Source organism: Manis javanica, chromosome 6 (genome assembly GCF_040802235.1).
Source record: "Manis javanica isolate MJ-LG chromosome 6, MJ_LKY, whole genome shotgun sequence".
In the NCBI taxonomy this organism is placed as follows: Eukaryota; Metazoa; Chordata; class Mammalia; order Pholidota; family Manidae; genus Manis; species Manis javanica.
The window spans coordinates 10,026,497-10,043,240 of NC_133161.1; the positions used below are offsets into that span (position 1 = coordinate 10,026,497).

A 16,744-nucleotide genomic window follows, 5' to 3' on the forward strand; every position below is an offset into this window, starting at 1 on the left:
TTTATTGTGATGTAGTTGACTGCAGCATTTGATGTTGCTAAACATTTTTCTGGAGAGCTGAGGTGAGCTTTTGCTCTGTTGATGCGCCCATGTGTTTCACATCCTTTATCACATGGAATCTCAAGAGCATTTTTAGGTTGCATTGTTAGTTTCATTACAGATGAGGAAAGGAGCAGACAGATATTTTAAAGGGCTGAACCTTTTTCCTCATATTAAATTTCTTACACATGTATATAGGATTTAGTTGTTATAATCACTCAGACTAATTGTGGACCTAAAACAGATTAGTTGGCAAACTATAGCCCACAGGCCCCATCTGGCCCACTGTCTGTTTTTGTAAAGCCAGCAATCTAAGAATGGTTTTTACATTTTTAAATGGTTGCGGAAAAAAGAATAAAATGTCATAACATGTGAAAATAATATGAAATTCAAATACCAGGCTTATTGGAACACAGATATCCCCATTCATTTACCTGTTGTTTCTGTAGATGCTTTCATGATAATAAAGGCATAGTTGAGTTAATTGGGACAGAGACCCTCTAGCCTGCAAAGCCTAAAAGAATATCTGTTTGGCCATTTACAGAAAAGTTTGCTGATCCCTGTCTAGACTGATAATTGATCTCAGGCCTCCATAAGTGAGTTTATTCATTACTGAATTCTTACAGTTTGCCATGTACTGCATTGTATTCTTACACTGGGGCGAAGTAGTGAACAGAGGGATGTAGTGGGTACCTTCGTGGAGCTTACAGCTTAAAGCTAATATTTTGATTAATATTTTATTAGTCAGGTAAATTTAATAAATTTACCCAAAAATAAAGTCATATGGTCATTCTGATATTTTAATACTCATAAGGCAGAGTATTAATAATTTATAAAATTTTTAAATGGTTAATCTAATAATAAAATCATTTGATTAAGCATTTGCCATAACCTTACTGTTTGAAACTTTTTCTCAAAAAAATATATATGTAAACTATATATATATATCACACTGAACATAAACCTAGCCTTTTTATATAATCTGTGATTTTATTGTGTTAGAATCATATATTACGATCATATATGTTTGTGTTCCCTATAGATATAGATGTTGGCAGTATTAGAAATTGAGGTGAACTTATTATCATTCCAGGTCATATTCTGAAAACTATTTATTGCTAAATGTTTACTAAGTCCCTGTACAGTTTGTTTCTTTGTCATTTGTCCTTCTCTTAAGACATAAATTACAACTCATTGAAAAATACTTTGAATTATTTATGGAGTATTTTCTGCTGCTGCATTTGTTAGCCTTAGTGTATATTTGTATTTCACCTTACCTGATTGGATATTAATTTTGTTAACATGAATGCGCTGTTGTATTTTAGTTTACTTAAATTGCGAACACTTACATATGTTGCCATTTTAAGAATGTGTATTAATGTGTGCTCAAAGTGTTATATGATTTCTTACGCCAACAATAGTGTAATGCCTAAAAAATAACATCAGTGCTGCCTTTCTGTGTTAGACTTACTGTCTGGTTTGTCGATGTTTATATTTCAGAGGAATACACCATTAGTTTCATAAGGACAGAAATGGTTTGATCTATCCATTTGTCCATCAGACTTGCACTGAATGCTTGGTATGTGCCAGTACTGCCCTAGCAACTGAAATGCACGAGTCAGTTCCCCTGAACTCAGGGAGCAGTTGAGTCTTCCCTTGACCTGAGACCCCTTGCTCCCAAAGTAGTAGACAGGGATTCGTAATTTGCTTCTTTCTTGTCTTCAGTCTCCTCAAATCTGATGAATTATGTTGATGATAGGATTAATTTACCATATTTGTAACCTTCTACATCTGTGTGCACCTTTAATATTTCTTTAAGTTTTGTTTACCTGGACCTTTGGGTATCTGCCATTTTAATGTGAACTCATGATATTTCCTTAATCAATGTGAATTATTTCAGTTTCTTATTACATATTTTATATTATGATATGAGTGATTCTAAACATTGCAGTATTTTGTTCTTCATTTACACCTTGAGGAGAAACAGCGTACTCAGTCTGAGTGGGGGTCTCTCATTGCAGTGTATCACAGGTGGCTCTATTTTAGAGTGTACTTTAACCCCCAAATCATGATGAGATTTCAAATGTCCGCACTAACCCTCACTACCCAACAAAAATTAAGGAGCATTTAAGGAATGAATAAAAGACTGACTTGCATTCAAATACTTACTGATAGTGGCAAAATATGGCTATGAACTTAGTATGGGAAGAGGAAGAAAAGAAGCCTCTCCTTAAGTCTGTCTTTCTCTGTCACATACAAACACACTCATCTATTTATATTTTATATATTTACTAATTATGCTCCTCATGGTTTTGTTTTCCACTGAGCAATATCATGAATATCTGGTAGATCACTACAATATTATGTAATAAAGCAGTAGACACATAGTAAGCCCCTAAGAAGTAGCAGATTGGGCCTCTGGTAATTGATTAATAATTAAGTTTGTGTGTGTCTTTTCCTGCTTTTGATTTTTGGGGTGAGAAAACCTTGATAAGGAAGACTGGTCAGTTCAACACACTGGGACAGAGTTTTTAAACTAGTCCTATTTCTTTATTTCTCCTTGCTTTTTCTTTTATGTGGGTATGGTTTGGACCGGATGGGGTGGGCATTGTGGTCTGTATCTTCAAAAGATTCTTGCCAGGTTAGAACAAAATCACAATAGCTTTGATATTGACACATACTGCATTTTGTGATGTCAATCCAAGTCTTCTCCTTTTGAATTCTAGTTGAAAATGAAATTAATAAAATGTAATGTTAGAAAATAATAATCCAGCTTGAAAAACATGATGTATTCATAAGGGAAATTTTTATTGGAACTGAGTTTTTTAAATTTCTATTTGTGTAATGACAAAAACTTCCTAAGGAACTTGCTTAGTATGAGATTGAAGCCACCTGCTGGCTCATAAAATGATTTGTGTCCTAAAAAATATATTTCAGGCAATTGAGAAAAATCAATATAATAGTGTTAAAAGATTCCACTCAAACCTTGGTATCTTAAGACTGTTTTAAAGAGTTTTGTAGTTTATACTTTGGGAGGTTTTTGGTATTTTAAGGTAAAATATACATATGTCTGTTAGGAAATTAATTTGAAACTATTTATCAGGAAGTGATATACTTTCTTAATTTTCCAAATCTCATAGTTCCTTGGTTAGTGACTATAAGGATTTTTAAGTCAAGTCCAGTGAAATTATTCACAGTGCCCAGTGCTTCTTACTCAAATTTTATTCTATATTTTAAATAATTATAGACAGTAATATATAATTAGTAAGCATCACTCGATACCTTATAGAATTTCTACATTTTTGTTTGTTGCAGGAACTTGACAATCTCTCCTTAATTTTATATTTCTCCTCTCTTAGATCTTAATATTATATAAGACTCAGACAACAGTGAAAACCTCTTCAGTTGGCGAAAGGCCTGCTATTGACCTTTGGCTAAAAAATTTTTTTCAGGTCTTCTTTCTAAGTGTTGAAAGCTGCCCTTTGAGGACTGTTGGAGCTGTTTTTTACTTTAGTGAATTTATTCTCCATCTGTGATGAGATTAGGATCATTTGAATTCATGAACTTCCAGGAAGCTGGGGATGACTGATAAATCCCTCAATTAGAGTATCTGCAAGTTCTTGGTTTAGAGACAGTCTGGATGTTTCAGTGCTGGTAGTCTGTTCCCACATCCTGACTCAAGCTTAAATTGATAGGGTAGAGTAAGATATTGTTTAAGCCTTGTTCGTATGTTTCAAATAGCTTATTTTTATGATATCATTCTTGTGGACCAACTCTAGAGATGTTATATGACTTTTCTCTACCAGCTATCTAGGAATTTGTTCCCACTTCATAGGAGTATAGAAATAGAACTTCTATATATGACTTGCTAACAAGTAAGTTTAAATATTTTGTGGGTTTTTTTTCCTTAATCTACAAAATTGCATAGTCAAACTAGATAGATAATTTCTTGCTTCTCTGTAGCTGTAATTTTACCTGTGCATCTGTCTTGATTCTGTGAAGAGAACTCTGAAGGTAGAGTTCTATAAACCATCCATTGTATTGCTTTTTCTATTTGCCTTTTAAATTTTGTTTCCTTTTGCTGTAGTGATTATTTCTGTTGTCAGCAATTGAAAGAGGAAGATAATTTCCCATCGCCATATACACTGTATTTAGCAATAAGATGCCACACTCTCCCACCCCTTTGCCAGCATACATTTTATTCCTCAAGAATATTATTTAAACATTTATTGAACACTTACTATGTAGCAGACTGGTGCCAGGCACTGGAAACAGTAATGAATGAAATGTAATTCCTGTACTAGGGAACTTGTAGCAGTGATTTTTGGTTTGGTGACAATCTAATCTCCTCAGCCCTGTTAGTATTCCTGTACTCTTTGGCATATTCTTATATCTTCTTTCTTAGGAGTGTTAGCCTGAGACAAGTCAACTTCTTTATGCCCTTGCTTGGTAATTACAGTAAATTTCAGTGTTCTTTTAGGATCAGGAAATTATATGTCGATGACTTTTAAAGATGACATATACATCTTTTAGGGCAGAATATATTTCTGAATGATGAGGAGTTAATTTTTTCTTTGGTCACTACATTGCAGGACAGTCATAAATGAGTGAAGCACAGGTTGAGCTTGACACATTAGAGAGTCCTTGAAGTTAAAGAGATCCTTTAAATCTACTGAGAATGGTTCTTGGAATAATTTAAGAGGCAGTATGGATGTTTTGTATCCTTGAAAACTCTTTGAATGGCAACTTTATATACTAGGTTGTATCCGACTTTTCCCTTGCTCAGCTATTTGTCAGAGACCACAAGTTATTTTATTCCTGAATTAAAAAATCTGAAGTCCCGTCACGCGCTGGTTTTACATACCTTTGTCTTTGTAAGACACTGGAGGAAGAGGTGTCATTACAGAAATATCGTTTCTTTACCCATCTATGTTCACTGGTGCCAACAAGTTGGTACTTTTGTGGCTGTATATTTATAAATATATTTCAGTGTTTTTTACTAGGTTAGGTGCCTGTGGGAGAAGGGGCAAAGTAACTTATAAATTGACTTAATTACATCCAAAAGATGATCTGAGGGACATATTTATGCAGGCATAGCTCTCTTTGCTTCCTTTTACATGGGAAAAACAGGTGCTATAAAAAACATTTTATAGGACAGCTAACTTGATTTTATTTCAAATGTGATGTTATCATTAGTTCAACATTAATATTAGTTTTTTCATTTGTGTAAGTAAACTTAGGAGATCTTCTTAAAGAAACTCAAAGTTTTTAAAAAATAGTTCCATCTTAATTTCAGGTTATTTCACTGTGAATATATTTTATAATACTTGTACCAGAGTCGTTATGTTAATCTCGAATGTCATCACAGCAGTGATTTTTAAAAGCAGTTAATATAGTATGACCTGTACTTTTCTTGGGTATAATGATTGTCATAATCAGACCATTATTGTGATAATCTAACACCATTCTGGAAATGTCCTGTTATGTGAAATATAATGATAATAGTTCAATGATCAGGGAATAATACAGCCATAATAGGATATGTCTGTTGATAGCTTATCTTTACTTTCTTTGCTCTTGATCTTGTTCATAATAAGGCTCCCATCACCACCTATTCTTACCTTTTCTCTTATTTTATACACATAGGGATGTGAGATTATTTCAACTCCTGATCAAAACTATACCGACTTCACCAAGTGCCTTGAAGTGCTTCAAAAGAAGATACAAGAAAAACACCTACAGGTAAGATATGTACCTGTTTGACGATTAAGAGTCTTATTACCAAGGATGTAAAAAGGTCTGTTTAAAATTTTTACCCCTCTGAAATTATTATTTATATTTTGCCAATTTTTTGGGGTTCCTTGTCAGGCTTATCCATTATATTGAATCATTCTGTACTTAACTGACAAAACATTACCATGTGTGCACTTAAATCAGAGGTCACAGATCAGATAGCTGACAATGGTGAGGTCCCAAAATAGGTGAAGTGAACCTCGTATAAAGTAATCAAAACTGGCAGCTTGTTCTGCGCCTAGAGTGAGTAGCTACTGTTCATTCTAGTTGGTTTTTGCCATGCACAGTCATATGAGTTTTCTTTTTGCGTTTAAATATTGTATTGATAAAACAATGAAATAGCCTAGATTTGGCCTATGGGAGATTACTGCAAACTCTTATGCAACAAATGAAATACTATCAACTTTTTTTAATCAGAGGGGAGTGTGCTTCTTAATAGCTGTGGACTCTAAGGTACTCAGTAATGAATTTCACCTAGTAGCCAAGTGTTTAAACACATTAATTAGCTAATACACAAGTCTGTATTATATCCTACAATATTTTTTGATACTTGATGACATGATAGGCAAAACTTTTTAAGTCTAGGCTTAGTGAAGATTAACAAAATTAAAGCTAAAGCATTGAATGATCATTGACCATTATTTTTCTGGCAGAAACAAGCAGATCAGCTGAAATGCACGACCACATGTGTAATCTTAAATGAAGAAAGCTAGGAAGGTACATTGTACATTAGAACACTGATGGTAGTACAAATAACAAGAGATGCACTTCAGTGTGACCTCAGCAATCAAGTGAGATGGGGCAGTGCTCAGACACAGCTCAGTCAGATCTTACTCTGACCCTTGATTGTCTTGGTTCTGCTGTGTAGGCTTCGTCTTTAGTCTGGCTTCCCTGATTGTCGCCAAAGGTGACCTGGAGCAACTTTTTGTCCATTCATATCTGCGGGCATGACGATGACAGGGACATTACTTCCTACAGTCATCAAACTTAAGTCCTGAGACTTCTCCATTAGGCCACTCTTGGTTTTGGCAAAGGAGGATGAGATTATATGCTGATTGTCTTGGAACAGAGCAGGAATTAGGATCAATCCACGTGTCTCATATAGTCAAACTACACAACTAATACACATGCCCTCATGAGTTATTGAAGACTTATTCTAGCATATCTTTACCGTGTTGAGGTAGTAGATCCTTGTCTTCTTCTACAGAAAAGCCTTGTTAACTATCAAAATTGCCAAGTAGCTCATTGTGCAAATTCAACAAAAGTAATTGAGTGAACATTTCTCATCTCTATTGTAGCTTGAACCAAATGTATTGTGCTATTTCCTGCAATAAATTGCTATAATTAAATACTTGTTTCATGAAAACAGAACACAGCCCATTGAGAGTTATCTGCTTTATCCAGACATAGCTGGTGTTGAGTTTCTTTTCTGAGTTCTTTTCTAGGAAAAAAATAGTAAATCTTCACAGCTGTGTTTCAGTTTTCCGAGCACCTCCACTGAAACTATTGAAAGCTAGGAATGCAATTATATGAGTCTCATTTGTTGTGTCAAATTGATTGTACCTATAATACAGTAATTAGTCACTGGCTCTCAGAACAAATAATCATATCTCAAACTCAACAAGGCCAAAAATCCAGAGAGAGCATCAAACTTGGGGAGAGGGTAACCAGGTGTATGTGATCCACAAAACAAATTTGACGGAGTGCTGGCCAAGCCAGTAGGAAGCCTGAGGCAGGACTACCTGCTAAAGGACTCCAGCCTTGGGCAGAAAGCGCCAGACTTTCCTACTCCTGCACTGCTCCGTCATGGGCTAGAGACCGCCAGGGAAGAGCATGGCCCTGCTGGCAAGCAGTGCTGCTGAGCCGTGATGGCCGCCTGCCCTGCCCACAGCCCAGCAGCGGGTTCATTCTGGGGGGAACAGAATGGTGTGCCTGCATGGCAGCACATTGCCAGCCTCTCCTTCCACCACTTTTCTCTTGTTCCTAGCATTTTCCCTATTCTCTGTTCTTCCCAGCCTTACGGTGTATCTGCACCTCTTGCCCCCCTCTGTTTTGCACATTTTTGAACATTTTTCAAATGTTTCCTGTCTTTGCTAGACCCCATGACAGAGTAGATCTGGTGTCCATCGGAGGACTTCCCTTCAGATCCCTCTAGGTTAGATTCTGTTACTCGCCATTTCTGTACCCACTCTTCTCTCCTTGAAGGCACTTTGAACACTTTTAATATCTTGTTAATTCTTTCCATTTGCTTGAAGCCTTTCTTCCCTGCTTGACTGTACAGCCCATGAAGCTGGTATCAGGTCCATGTTGTTCACTGTTCACAGCTCTTTGTATATAAGAGGCTCTGCGATTGTCTGGGTTTAGCACTATGGGAATGCACAGGAAAGGAGAACACAACACAATTGTGGGAAAGGCTTTTCAGAGAAGTCTGAGACTTAACAAACAAATAGGAGTTAGACGGCAAAAAGGAGAAGAGTGTTCAAGGAGGAGCATCACAGTGCACAGAGGGTGGATTCACGTCCATAGTGAATTTTTAGTGAGTTTGAAGAGTCTTGAGAATGGTGTGTTTAGCTTGGTGTTTTGGAACGCATAGTTGGGTAAACTGAAAGCTACATTGCTCACAGTGAAAACCTTCCAAGGAGGTGCTCATTCCGACTGAGTAAGGTGGTAAAATATTAAAATCTTACAAAATGGAATATATGTGAGCTTCCACCTGACTTGACCTTTAACCTGGAAGTACAACATTTTATTAATCCTGGGTAATAGCCAGAGAAAAGAAACATTAGGAAAAAAAAAATAACAAAAGATTTATCCTCCACACATTCTCCTACCCTCAAGTAAGATCATCATGAGAGCTTTTAAAAATTTCTTCCTTAAACACACATGAACTATATAGAAAAACCCTTTATACTTCACATAATAAATCCTGTCAAATTATCATACATTTTGGTTTTTTCACTTATCTATAAATATGAATTTGTAATTACATTACCCAAATTTGACAATAAGATCTTATTTTATACCATATACTTTAAAATATTAATTATAATATCAATTAATTGAATTAAAGCAGTATTTAATATGTTAAGGAACCAATTCTGTGTGACATTAGAACTTTGTAGAATTTGGATTAGACTGTTCTTATGCTAAAGGAGTTAACAATCTAGAACATGAGATTAATTAACAATAAATTTATCTGGATGACCTCATTTATCTATTTTAAACCTGCTTACCCTCAGTTTTTATTCTTCTGCAAAAGGGTTTCCTGACACATGTGACTTTAATGCTTTGCTTTTGTGTTACCACATTGTTTATTGTAACTGAGTCCTGAATAATACATTTCAGGACACCATCTGATATGACTGCATCTTCAGTGAGCACGTTTCTTCTGATCCTGTGATACACACTTGAGATCTAAACCTTGGAATTCAGTAGGAAATATTAAAAGCTATTGCAGACATGAATCTAGACTGTAAGACTCTAAGGATAACAGACCTCCTAAAATACAGTTTGGCATATTTCCTGGTATTATACGCAGTAGAATCAGTTACTTCAGTTTCTGATATTTTAAACACAGACTTTAATATTAGACAAAATTTAGGCAGAAAAGTCGTCATTAATTTCAAACTGTGTATAGTGTAAATTTAAACTCATATTAGTTTTAGCCCCCTTATACTGTGTTATTTTTTAAAGCAATTTTTTAATCTGATGATACAGGATCCTGAGTAAGCACTCTGTGAATGAGAGAGCAGATACCTAAATGTTACACACACACACACATATTAATGACTACAAATTAAATACTACATAAAGATTATAATATAATATATTGTATATTATACTGTATATAATACATTGTATATGCATACTGTAATGTGTGTATAATGTATTATTACATATTATATTCTTTTTTATTCTTTTTATAACCTGAGCAACTATTGGATTGTGATATATATGTATTACAACAGCTTCTATGTTTCTAGGTATCTGAATTAGAGTTCTCACCTAGTTCTCTGAAGAGTAGGACTCTGGTTAAGGAAGACTGCATAATGTATTTAGCCGTTACGTAGCATTTCTCAGGTAGATACATTATGTTTATACATCTGCAAATACTGTGAGTTTTAGAACACTTACTTTTATCTACTAATTAGCAGCATTGGGGTCAGGTATACTTTATTGCTTTGTAATGAACAAATAGTTTGGCTTTTTGTTCATACTAAATATCTGTTGTTCTTCACTTGAAAAGCAAATTTAAGACTGACTATGTGATGAGACTAAGGACTCATCCACTCAGTAAGAGCTGACGGACAGAGTTGCAGGAGGAGCCGTGGAAGCGCTCTGAGAGGTATCTTTCAGGGTCCTCTGCTGTCTGCGTAAACTGTGTTCCAGAAAGGGATAAATACAAATGCCCGGAGGGCACCACATCACTCAGGTGACCCGTGACCATCACTGACGGTTCATGTTGATGGCGCATGCCCTCTACGTAGGAACAGGGCGAGACGGGCCTGGAGTTCCTCCCTAAAACCCAGTTCCACCTTCCAAAAAAAATCAGAGAAAACCAAATCGAAGGCCAATCTACAAAATACCTGACCAATATTTTCAAGGTCATGGAAAACAAGGCAAGATTGAGAAACTGTCACAGACCAAGGAGATGAAAGGATGAAAGAGACATGAAAACTTCTGATTTGTATCCTGAAGTGGGAAAAAAGGCCAGAGGCATTTCCTCTCAGCGTCTAAAACAAAATCCATCATCTTTCTCGCAAAATCTCATTTTCTGTTTCTTTATTGTCTATCTCATTCAGTGGTGTTCTCATCCATCCACCTGGCAGAAACCTAAAAGTAACCTTACATTTTACTACACCATCCCATAATATTTGGTCACAGCCCCTTTACTCCTCCAGCTATCTCTTATGCCTATTTTGTTCTTTCCAGTCTTACTGCTGCTGTTAGTTTAGACCTTTATCATTTCTTGCCTGGGTTATTTTATTAGCCTTTTGTTTGATCCATTTAACTCAATTCTATACTAAAATTCATAACTTATACCTTAAATGCATACCTGCTTGAAATCTTTGATGATCTCCCAGTTATTTATTCAATAAATATGTGTTTAGTGAATAAGTGTACTTCCAATGACGTCATTGCAAATTCCAAAGAACGTGATGGCCAACCTTAGCTAGCACGTAGAACTCCTCAAGGGGATCTTCTTAGTGCTGTTCTTGATGTCATAGTAATCCTGTGACATGTGTCCAGATGCTTTCGCATCCTTGTTATCTCTACTAATTGTAATAGTAAGTATGCTTACTTTAAAAGTATTTGTCTTCAATGCAGTGTAGTTAGACATCAGCTGTTCACATGCATGGGATAGCCCTGGTACTCTGTCTAACCACATGATAGTTGAAAGCTATCTAAGCTCTTTGAACTTTAGTTTTCTCATTTGTAAACTCAGAATAATAATCCACCTATACCAGCAGGTTATGAGGCCAAGCACTTACTTCAGTGCCTGTCACATGTAAACTCCTTAATAAAAAATAACAGTAGTAATTACAGCGGTAATAATAGCCATATATTCTTGTACACCTTAGTTCTTACAGTGTACAGCACTTTATATATTTTATTCATATAATGTATATATACAACATGTATTTTATAAAATATATTTTATGTCATATATATATATATATATATGTTTTTTGAAGAACATTATGGTTACTAGGCTCCCCCCTTCACCAAGTCCCCCCAACAAACCCTGTTTACAGCCCTCCCCATGCCCCCCCACATTATACATGCTAATCGTAATGCATATCTATTTTATATATTTACTTTTAAGGGGATATAAACATGTTTATAAAGTGTGTTTTATATATGGTGACTTTTTAATCTTGTAATGAATTTCCTAGACTAATATGATTTTAGAATTTGACACTGTTTCTAGAAATCTCTTAAATTAGCTACAATTTATAGCCCAGGTTCATGGATTCACCACAACATTGTTTCTTCTGGACATATTCCAATTTTATAAGAATTTTCTTACACCAGAAAGCTGAATTAAATGCAGTACTCCCTACATGTTGAAATATTCCCCAGGAGAGGTCTTCAGCTTCCCCTCTTTGCAGAGAAGACACAATTAGGAAATATCTGTTGTAGCTTTAACAAGGCTTATTGCCCGGCCCCAGCTCTTGTTGCGTTATAAATGAACATTTTTTGGGTTTGGCAGTACATGGAGATATCTACTATTATTTGGTCATATATACCTATGACTTTTCATTTTATGGGATTGGGGAGGAGATTATGTGTTGTGTATAATTAAAAATGGTACATATAACACCTTTTCATTTCATTAATTGGTATTTTATAACTTCTGGGACCCCCACCTTTTTCCAAACTGTAAGTTACTTGCAAAGTTGAGAGCTAAAACATGAGAATACATACAGTTTGTCTCATAAGCCACTAGCACTGTGAACTTAACAAGAATAAATCTTGCCAACTTCCTGGAAGTAATATTGAAAGCAATACTGTGCCACTACGACATCAGCTCAATAGATGAGGCGTTGTAAGATTTGTATGACAAGTTTTTCTGCCTTCTTTCCTGTGCCTATCTACCTCAAAGGGATGTTGTAAGCTTAAAGTGGTCATTTTTATGAAATGCATTTGTGTGTGCGCACGTACACACCCACTCACACATATACACATTCAACCAAGCTTAAGCACATCTACACAAAACACCTCTTGTTTATTTAGTGTATAACTAGCATTGTTTCCTTTGTCAAGTGCCAAAGTACTTACACATGCTGGTGTTGGAACAAATGGTGTGCAAGCCAAGCATCAGACGAGAAAGCAAGGAGAAGAAAATATTTCTGGGTATGAAGTGAACTAACAGGCTGTGTCCTAGATCATTTTGGAGAAGCCTTCAAAAGAGAAATTCACATCTCTGTTTTTCCTTCTTAGAGACCAGCAATCTTTTTTATAGTGCTGTGTAGCAAGAGAAAATAGATACACCCAGTGCTTTGAAGTGACTTGGGAAATGTTGCTGTGATATAAAAAGCTTACTGCCTTAGAGGCTATGGCAGCCTAATCCGTCTCTGCCAGAGGAGAAGCTTGCTTTTATAGGCCCTGGGACAAGGGTTAAGTTTATCTGCTTACCAGGAATCTCAGTTGGACGACTCATTTGCCAGATAAAATTTCTTATTAATGCAGAGGCTTACAAATAAGCTTGGTGTGATGCTCCTCTGCAGGAGACGTGCTGACCTTATGTAGAAAGGACTATTTTATTTTGAGTTACTGCTGCATCGTGAAGATGCAGAAACTGCAGGTGGAGGAGGAAACTCTATCTTGAGGACTTCTGTAAGAATAATGCACAAATAATAGAACATCCTGAAACTGCTTAGTAGATTATAGCATTTTTCCTCCTTATTCTGTGTATACCATAGCAAGACACATTATGTGTGGGAGTACCTATATCCATAATTACAATTATCCACAATGACAGTAGTATTGATATTTTTGAGAAATGATTTTGCTTATAGTTTCAGTCAAGACTGAAAAACTGAAATAACATTGCTGCTATTCACAGGGATGTATGTATCAGGTTGATATATTTTCACTGGTACTTTAAATAAGTGTCTGGAGAAGAGAAATATATACATAGGAATGCAGTTATTCATATATATATATATATATATATATACACACACATACATACACATTCTTCTTTGTGTTAGGTGATGAGCCTAGACATCTCAGAAAGTTCCATTTAAATCAGAGAAGATCCACTTTCCATCCCTCTCCTCTTAGTAGCTGGAAATAGAGAATGGCATTCTGCACCCACTGCCATTTGGTATTCCAGTAGTAGTTCTACTTGCATTGCAAGGTCATGGTGCTGGTCCATAACAGCAAGTGGCACACAAAAATCCAGATGCGTAGAGAAGATGTAAGAGATTGCCAACTTCTTTCCTGGATTCCATTATGTACCTTCTCCTCTCAACATGTATGTAAATGAATATAATTCCCAGTATGAACAGCTGGATCAAGGTATTTTGAAGCACATTAGGAAATAGGAGTATCAAATTTCAAAGCACACCGATTACATTTTAAAACTTCATCCATTTCTACTAGAGATTTTAGATACCTATAAAGTTGACCTTGACCCTAAAGGTTCTGATTTTTTTAAGCAACTGTGTAGCTACAGGAATTATTTTATAAAGAGGAAATTATTATTGATGTTATAATTATAAATAATTAAATATAATAAATATTTTATCCCAGATGGCAGTCAGGTTGCTGTGATGCTCATGAATGTGGAATACATTTAGCAAAATAGCAAATAGCATGGCTTGTAACTTTAAGATGAACCTGAGGATGATGAGATGATCAGCTATTTTGTATACATGTATTAGCTGAAGCAAACTTGCAAGAAACATGCTTTAAGTAATTTATGTCACTACAGTAGCAATTTCCACATCCTCACTTGGCATAATAAAATGGTCCAATGCATATCTAGAAACCAGAGTGTTAATGACCAAGTGCAAAATTTGCAATCAAAATGTCCTCTATTCTCCCAGAAGGTGGAAAGGGGATAATTAGCATCAACTATTTATATTGCTCCAGATTGCAAAGCCTAAGGATCTCACTACAGCAAGTCTGATAGCCACCTATTATAAACTGGCCAATAGAAAATGAGGAGAGTTTTGTACCACTAAACTTTGGGAAAACAATGTCCTAAAAGTACTGAAAATAGCCGAATCCATTCTGTCCAGACAATGGAAACCAAGAGTTTCATTTATCACTTTAGACAAAAATATGCAGTGAAGACTTATCTTATGGTGGAAGCAAAGCAGGAATTATTACTGGGTGAAAATGAACAATGATGATGCAAGATAGGGTCATTGCTATCAAAGGATCCCAAGTGCATAAACACTTATCTTCAGGGGAACAAAGCGTCTCTTACCAAAGTTGATCTGTTTGCAACAAGGTTTGGAACATTACCTGTCTCTTCTCAGCTTGCTCAGTGGTACTAAAGAAAGAGCGTACAGGTTCATGTGCTGGTATCTTATTCCGCATTTTCTGCTGAATGGGGAGAATGACTGTTTAGTGCTCTTCCAAATATTCAACTTTAGTAGGGCAGCATGTATGTTAGAGAATTTTTAGCCCCAGTGAAAAATATCCAGTGCTTTTTGAGTAGTATGATCAAGAATGCAGATTTGAATTTTTTTCATTCATTACCAGGCAATCTTTTAGCATTGATGGACACTTAAATATATATATCACAAATTGTCATATCCTTTCAAATTCTACATCCAAATAGCTAATTGTTTCTGAATATGATATGAGCTATACTTTGATTTTTCATTTTACACTAAATAACAGTGGTGTTGAAGATGCTATGCTAGGTATTTTGGGCATTCTAAATCAAAGATAAAACATCTTCCCATTTCTCAGCACCCCTAATTCTACAGGAATACCTTTGAGTTATTTTTTTACCCTAGAAATGTCTTCATATCCTGACACTGTAAGAGGTTTGGAGACCATAATTATCTCCAGTAGATTTGTAATATCCTTGATTTTTATTTAGACAGACTGTGATTTTATGTAATTTGACCTACTCATAAATGTATTCCTAATTCTTCAAATAATTTAATTTTCAGCAGAGATAATAGAATAAAATCATGTAAAACAAAAACCCCATGAATATGTGTTTTGTTTATTCTACCCAGCTCTCCTTAGCACTCACTTCCTGATAGAGAGAAATGTAAATAGATGCAAATTTGCTCTTGTCATCCCTTGGTGTATTTACATGGAAAGGAAAAGTAACCATTTCCACATTGATATACATATCACACTGTTATTTTGTTTATATGCAAAAGGTATCCTATCCCCAGAGATCTCATTGCTGTGGCTTGAAAACCTGTAGCCCAGTTAATCAAGGAAATATTAGTACTCAGGACAGATCTTTGAGGAAAGACAATGCTGTTGTTAAAACCAGGCTTGAAATGTTTAAAGAATCTGAACTTCACCCACAGAAGTCAAAAGAGCATTTCATTATTCTGGGAATGAACTCAGTCGGCATCTTATACTCGGTCATAACCAGGGTACCTATATTTAAAGTGTTTTCAAGGATTTCTAACAGCAGTCCTGGGGGTAAGTGATGCAAAACTCAGGAAAGGGTGTGCAGAACAGTTTTAAGGCTGAGAAATGTCACAACAGTTACTGATGTTAGAAAGATTGTGTGGGGTCTGTATATGGAGAATTTCTAATCTGTCAATAAAGAATTTGGATTTTAACATACAGGTAATGGTAATCCATTAAAAGAATTTTGAACAGAAAGTTTTAAGAATTTAGAAAAATAGTGTAATGGTTGAATGCAAGCTGAGTTGAAGGATGGAAATTCTAATGGCAGTAATAAAAGAACCAATTGCTGGATTCTTTGAAGAATAACTCTTCAGTCATTTTCCCCATCAAGAATTTGAGAAAAAAGCATGGACTTTAGAAAATAGACGTAAGGTATATACTTGGTAGTAACTGATCATCTTGTTTGCCAAAGGTTAAAGCGTGAAAACTATAACCTTTCAGCTAACAAACATTTATCACTTAGAACGTATCTGTAGGTTGAAACATGCAAACTGAATGAGACAGTTTCTGATGAGAATTTGTGGCCCCTGGAGTGGGTGCCCTTGGTAAGCAGATCATCCTTATGCACTGGCAGTAGTGCTATACTGGAAGCCTGATGGGATGGGTGGGAAGCCCCTTGGGTGTGAACCTCCTCTGGTCTAGACTGTCCTAGCGCAGGAAGTGACTCAGTGGAGTCTGGAAGATAGGATAGGAGTTGACTGGAGCAAGGAGAGGTTTCATTCTGAGTGTATAAGGTTAAAAGTAAAACTCCTAGGTGTGGGATGTCACAGCATAGGCACCTCTGAAA

The 16,744-nt window shown here is 35.8% G+C and overlaps 1 protein-coding gene across 6 annotated transcripts in view; it reads left to right on the forward strand.

The window, feature by feature from the left end:
• Nucleotides 1–16,744, forward strand: part of TPK1 (thiamin pyrophosphokinase 1) — a 355,980-nt gene that overhangs the window by 173,347 nt on the left and 165,889 nt on the right. For all 6 annotated transcript variants that reach the window (XM_073238288.1, XM_073238285.1, XM_073238283.1 and 3 more), the window contains exon 6: nucleotides 5,686–5,781. In XM_073238288.1, the coding sequence (XP_073094389.1) occupies nucleotides 5,686–5,781 (96 nt within the window). The remainder of the gene's footprint in view (nucleotides 1–5,685; nucleotides 5,782–16,744) is intronic.